Here is a 6,096-nt window from a genome sequence, read left to right on the forward strand (position 1 = left end):
GACATCAAACTCTTGAGAACATCGTCTTCCTTCTGATATCACTGCCAAGGGTTAAAGGGTTTGCTCAATCACTACAACATATCACTAGCTAACAATGTGCATAACCACAAAACCGTTTGTTCCATTTTTATGAACAGATGAACGCCAATATAGGAGCAGAGGAAGAACACCATCTCGCTAATTCTTCGACATCCTTCCAAAAAATCAACAGACTTATAACTGTTATGCAATTGAATGTAGCAAGTGGCATCTACAATGAAATCATCTCAAAGAATAGTAAACAGCTAACACGTTCTCCAGTGTTCGTTCAAGAAACAGAAATTGAAGGAGACTGTCCCCTTGGACATATATTCCGCAACAATACATGTTGTAAGTATAGTCGTTCGACAAAGCTGTTTTCCTTCTAAACTTTCAGGTATGACTAATATTTTTGTAAACTACTTACTGTAATCATTTGCAATACAACCATGTTATGTACATGATTTCGCTAGACTGTATATACATGTATAACCATTTGTGGTTTCAGTGTTGTAAAGGGAGCATTTCGGAGTTAGACAATATTTTACTCCAATAAAGTCTGTGGGCGAAGAAAGAACAGACAACACAATGTAGATGCTGTACCATATTTGAGATGACAACCACATTACAGGTATCTTTAATGTGCACGTGGCAACATCTGTCAGTAGAATCCAGATTCAGTGATTTTATTTCACTTCACCCTCAACGTACAACTATTGTTTTTAGCTTCTTGCGAAAATTTGTTTTCTATTAATTCAATCTTTGCAGTGGCTTGTCCAAAAGGAACTCACCACGACAATGTATTAGATACCTGTGAGATATGTCCGGTAGGATGGTTTCAGGAAAACGAGTCAAGTGAATCATGTGTGCAGTGTCCCGAAGGAACTTCTACCACACTAACACGATCCAAGAAAATTTCCGAGTGCAAAGGTAATGAAAGTAATCACAACAGTTACAATTCTCCATCAATTTGAAAACCGATTTAGAAAACCATAACATATATGCTTTATAATGTAGATCACTTGATGTTTCATTACCTGTTTGGCTGAATATATGGTTAAATAGGTAAACATTTGTATTTCCCAAAGGAAGAAGGTGGTTGGCAGAAAAGCAAAATATAATTATGAAAAACAAATTTTGAAGAAGCGAGGGAGAGGCTTGATCTGAAAATAGTTTAATCTAACCAATTTTTATAGTTAGTCAATATTAAGGGTGTACTTGCATTGTAATCAAAATGTAGCGACTGCTATTATGCCCAATCAAATATAATTTACCAAGTTTCTGGTACTTTGAATTATCTTAAAAAGGTTTCTGCAAGCCAGGAACCTTTTCAATGACAGGTTTGGAAACCTGTGTATCTTGCCCACGAGGTACATATCAACCAAACGACGCAAGTACATTATGCTTGCCTTGCGAGGAGGGGTTATCAACATGGACAGAAGGAGCTGTAACCGAAGACTTTTGCACAAGTACGTTACTATTTAGTATGGAAATTTGCACATCTACTTATTTACAGATATATTTCTCTATAACTATAAATACTTTGATCAAACACATGGTTTACACACACTCGACAAAAAAGTTGTGGACATCGGTACTACTGACACAACAATTGTCGGTTTTGTTAAGAATGTAGGGTGACCATTATTGTCTGGAGAATTTACAATACCTATACCTTGCATGTGCGTTATGATATATGTAATAATTGTGATACGACATAAGAAAACATACTGTATTGTATTTGGTCCAATTACTCTACAGCTGAATGTCCTATGGGTAGTTACTCTGACACAGGCTACATGCCATGTGAACCCTGTCCACGTGGTTCTTACCAACCCTTGCCTGTACAAAAGGCCTGTATACAATGTGCGTTTGGGTTAACTACACACTACGAAGGAGCACATCTTATCCAGTATTGCCAAGGTAATATCTGATACTGTCATTCCGTGTACACTATTCTCTTAAATGTTTCATACTTTTTAAAGAAGATATCAAGTGTACATAGTATACATGCTCATCACTCGGCTTTGTAAGTCTTTCTGGTATATCATATATACCAAAAGGTATAACATGGATCAGAATAATTTTTTAGACAAAGTGACAACATATTAAAGTTATTTGTATTTGCCGAATTGTATGCCATTCTACGTACTTGAGGTGGTCGGGTTAGCTGATGAAAGGAGTGATATAGGCGACGCATTTAATAATAAACGCCCCCAAAATATATGTTTGCAAACATAAACATGCCCTATCGTATTCTATGCCATGGGACTTATCTGGGATCGAGGACGCCATCAACATTATTTTATATATTGAATGGAGACGAGGTTTAACAATTATTCAATGACTGCAAAACGCCGATATCGTATGTAGATATCTTGTCGAGAATTGCTTTCACTCGTTCTTCTATCGTTTCAGTCATTGACAACTGTGAATTGTTCCCATGCCAAAACAATGCCACTTGTATGAACACAATGGAATACCGTGAATGCAGCTGCACCACTGGGTTTGGAGGCGAGGCATGTGAAACAAATATTAACGACTGCACTAGGGATCTCTGTAAAAATGGCGGCACATGTTTCGACGAAACCAATGGTTATGATTGTGTATGTGCACCTGGCTTCGAAGGTGGAAACTGTCAAGTGAATGTCGATGATTGCCTCTCAGGTAAACACAATTTTATTAACCGGTTCAGGCAGGAAACACAATGGATGAATGAATGAATGAATGAATGAATGAATGAATGAATGAATGTAGCTTTGACGTTGATAACACTCAGCACATTAACTCAACTCTGGAATATTGGCTATAGTACATGAGATATGAATTCATTTGTGTATGTTATAAACGTTAAGGTCACATCATCGGTGACAGTTGAGTAACATAAACGTTATTTATTCTCGTAGCGACACTATGAGTCGATAGCCGAGGTAGATTTCTAAGTTTAGTTTCCGACGATACATCTATTTTTGCATATTACAGAATTCTTTTAGATTATAAGAAAGTTCCATTGATTATATTTTCAGATCCATGTTTAAATGGTGCTATCTGCCATGATCGAGCAAACAGTTATGTGTGTGAATGTAGACATGGCTATACTGGTGAACATTGTGAAGTTAATTACTTTGATTGTGCTTCTAATCCTTGTCAGAATGGCGGAACATGTTTTGACCTGGCACAGGTATTATTCTGTCAACTCTATATAATATTGCAATTTGGCACAATAAGCGAATTCCATGAATTTGATATGTCAGTCTTGGTGACAGATTCATTGCATGGATAGCTAACTATGTGACCAACTTCACCAAAGCTGCCATGGTCAATACAAAGAACTTCACTCATAACAATTTACTTCCATATAGACCACATCACAACGTGTGTGACAGTCTGTGTAGACAAAACAAGTCGTGGTGACAAGAGTACTCGTATGCTTACTATGACCAATTTCATGAAGACTCTTTTCTAGCTAGAGTTAATTGCCACAATATTGTAGATTTGTTAGATAAACAAGCCAATACTGACGACAATCATGGCTTTCGATTACCTTTTGGCGATGTTCTGTTATAAACATAAATGGTCGCATGATGAGTGATTGTGAAAAATAACCATCCTGGATTTCAAGTTTGAGTTGTGTCTGTACATGTATTTATAGAAGGATGAAAAAACAACATCTGAAATTATGCCATCATTTTGTGACTTATTCTAAGTAAGATATTAAGTAAGTGACCATCTTGTCTATCGTATAGAACTTTACCTGCTGCTGCCCACCAGGATTCGTCGGACGATTTTGTGAGGAAGATTTTGACGAGTGTGCGTCATCACCTTGTCAAAATGACGGTTTGTGTATCAATGGCGCCAATGTCTATACGTGTGAATGTCTTGATGGTTTTACTGGCGCCAATTGTGAGAGAAACATAGATGATTGCAAGTTTAATTTATGTACGAACGGGGCCACCTGTCTTGATTTGATAGATGCATACTCATGTATGTGTGCAGTTGGATATACAGGAATTTTTTGCGAAAATGGTAAGCTTGGTCTCAAAAGCATTCTCAGCACTTCTTTTATTGTCACAGTTTTGTGTGGTATTGTACTGTCTATTGTCATTCATATCAGCCTTATAGCCACATGTTACCAGTATTTATTTATAATAAGCTTTTAACCAAAATATGAAGGCAGTGTCTTTAAGAATTGGTTTACATGTAACAGTCTGAATGCCATGGAATGCTTTTCTTTCAATATAATATGCATTGGTTTCCTCGCAAAAGAAACACATAGTGTTATCTTTATCGTATAATAATATCGTGCCACTTTTCTTTTAATTGCAGTTATCACAACTGATTTCAACTTCCATTTTCCAAGTGCTCAGGCCACAGATTATGCAATGGTCAGTAAAGTTCCTGATCTGTACGAGTTCACATTGTCTTTCTGGATGAGAACAAACGACACGTCATCCTACGGTACTCCAGTTTCCTATGCCCATTCCCATGGTCCTGGTGAAACTGTCATTGACAATGCTTTGACCTTAAAGGATTATAATAGCTTTGTTCTTCAGATAAACGGTGAACCAGTTTATACAGAGTTCAGAGCAAACGAGTAAGTACTTCACATAGCAATCATGATATTTGTGTAACGTACATTTCCACTGATTGTTGCGCACTACCTTATAGCATTTTATCTATTTATGTTTTCTCCTCCCTTTGATTTAAGAATCAAGCGTTTCCTGACAGGCACACCTTTCAAAATCAAATTGTAACATTGCAAAGAATTACAGTAATATTTTTTGTCCAAGGAGATTGAATTTGATATGACCAAGATCAGTTTGTCGTGTGTCTTTCATATGTTTAATGATACCTGTATATTAATTTGCCTAAAATTCCCAGTGAAACTAATGTATGATTTTGTCATCTTCAACAGTGACGCCAATTGGCATCACGTGACTGTCACGTGGGAAAGCATAACTGGCGTTTGGAAGTTTTACTTTGATAATCAGATCTACAAGAGTGGAAGTGGTCTTCAGCATAGACATTTGATCAGCGGTGGAGGAATCTTAGTTGTGGGTCAAGAACAAGATGGTGTCGGTGGATTATTTAATGGTGCTGAATCATTTGTCGGTTATCTTACACAGGTAAGGTGGTTTATATATATTCAATAGAAAAAGGAACAAAATGTTGAAACACAGTTATTTATATTGTTATGATAACTTTCATTAGGAAAGTGCAAAATTATACTTTATATCGTCATCATTGCATTTTAAACAAGAGTGTTTGAACTTGGTTAATTTCACACAAAGCTGTAAGAATTGTACCATTAATCAGAAGATCATAAATGGATAGAGCCTACTAATCCAACTGGGACTTGCACCTCAATATCTGTTCAATTTTGCCATTTCTATATACCATCGATATAATATACTATATTATATCACTAAGTTTTTCCAAAGCCAATACCAATAGATAATGATTTTCAAATGTCTAACATTACACAGGTTAATTTATGGGACTATGCCATGACAACAGATGAAGTGGCCTCAATCTATGCAGGCTGTAACGAGATGGGAAATGCGGTGGCATGGATACAATTTAAGGATAGCATGCACGGAAACGTTTTGGTTCAAGAAGGGTCTGAACTATGTAGAAGTAAGTAGAATATTTAATTATTGTAATTTGATTATGCATATATAAATACCATCATTAACAGGATATTTCGCCTTAGCTTGCAAATGCGGTTAAACGATATATCACGATCAGTGAGACTGATCACATGGTTTCATGTTGAGATAGACACAATAAAGATAACACACAGTCATCTTTATTTTGTTAATGGCAACAAATTCAAATTCAAATTCAAATGTATCAACATACAGAGCAGACATTATATAATATAAGGGATTTTGATGTGTTATCTTTATTGTGTCTATCTCAACATGAAAGCTTGTGACCAGTCTCACTTATCTTGGTACGTCGTTTAAGTAACAGATACAATCCGACCAATATGCGTCGAGCGGTAGCGAGGCGCATATTGGTTGGATTGTATCTGTTTTGTACACCGGCTAATTTCCTTTGTTGTGTATTGAGTTC

General features: G+C 36.4%; 1 protein-coding gene across 1 annotated transcript; it reads left to right on the forward strand.

The window, feature by feature from the left end:
• The first annotated feature begins 4,400 nt into the window (after positions 1-4,400).
• On the forward strand, positions 4,401-5,472 carry LOC144439250 (neuronal pentraxin-2-like). The gene is made up of 3 exons (XM_078128525.1): positions 4,401-4,612; positions 4,934-5,144; positions 5,449-5,472. Exons 1-3 carry the CDS (start codon positions 4,401-4,403, stop codon positions 5,470-5,472), a joined length of 447 nt encoding a protein of 148 aa, XP_077984651.1.
• Positions 5,473-6,096: the final 624 nt, after the last annotated feature.

The sequence above is a fragment of the Glandiceps talaboti genome, chromosome 8 (genome assembly GCF_964340395.1).
Source record: "Glandiceps talaboti chromosome 8, keGlaTala1.1, whole genome shotgun sequence".
Classification (NCBI taxonomy): domain Eukaryota; kingdom Metazoa; phylum Hemichordata; class Enteropneusta; family Spengelidae; genus Glandiceps; species Glandiceps talaboti.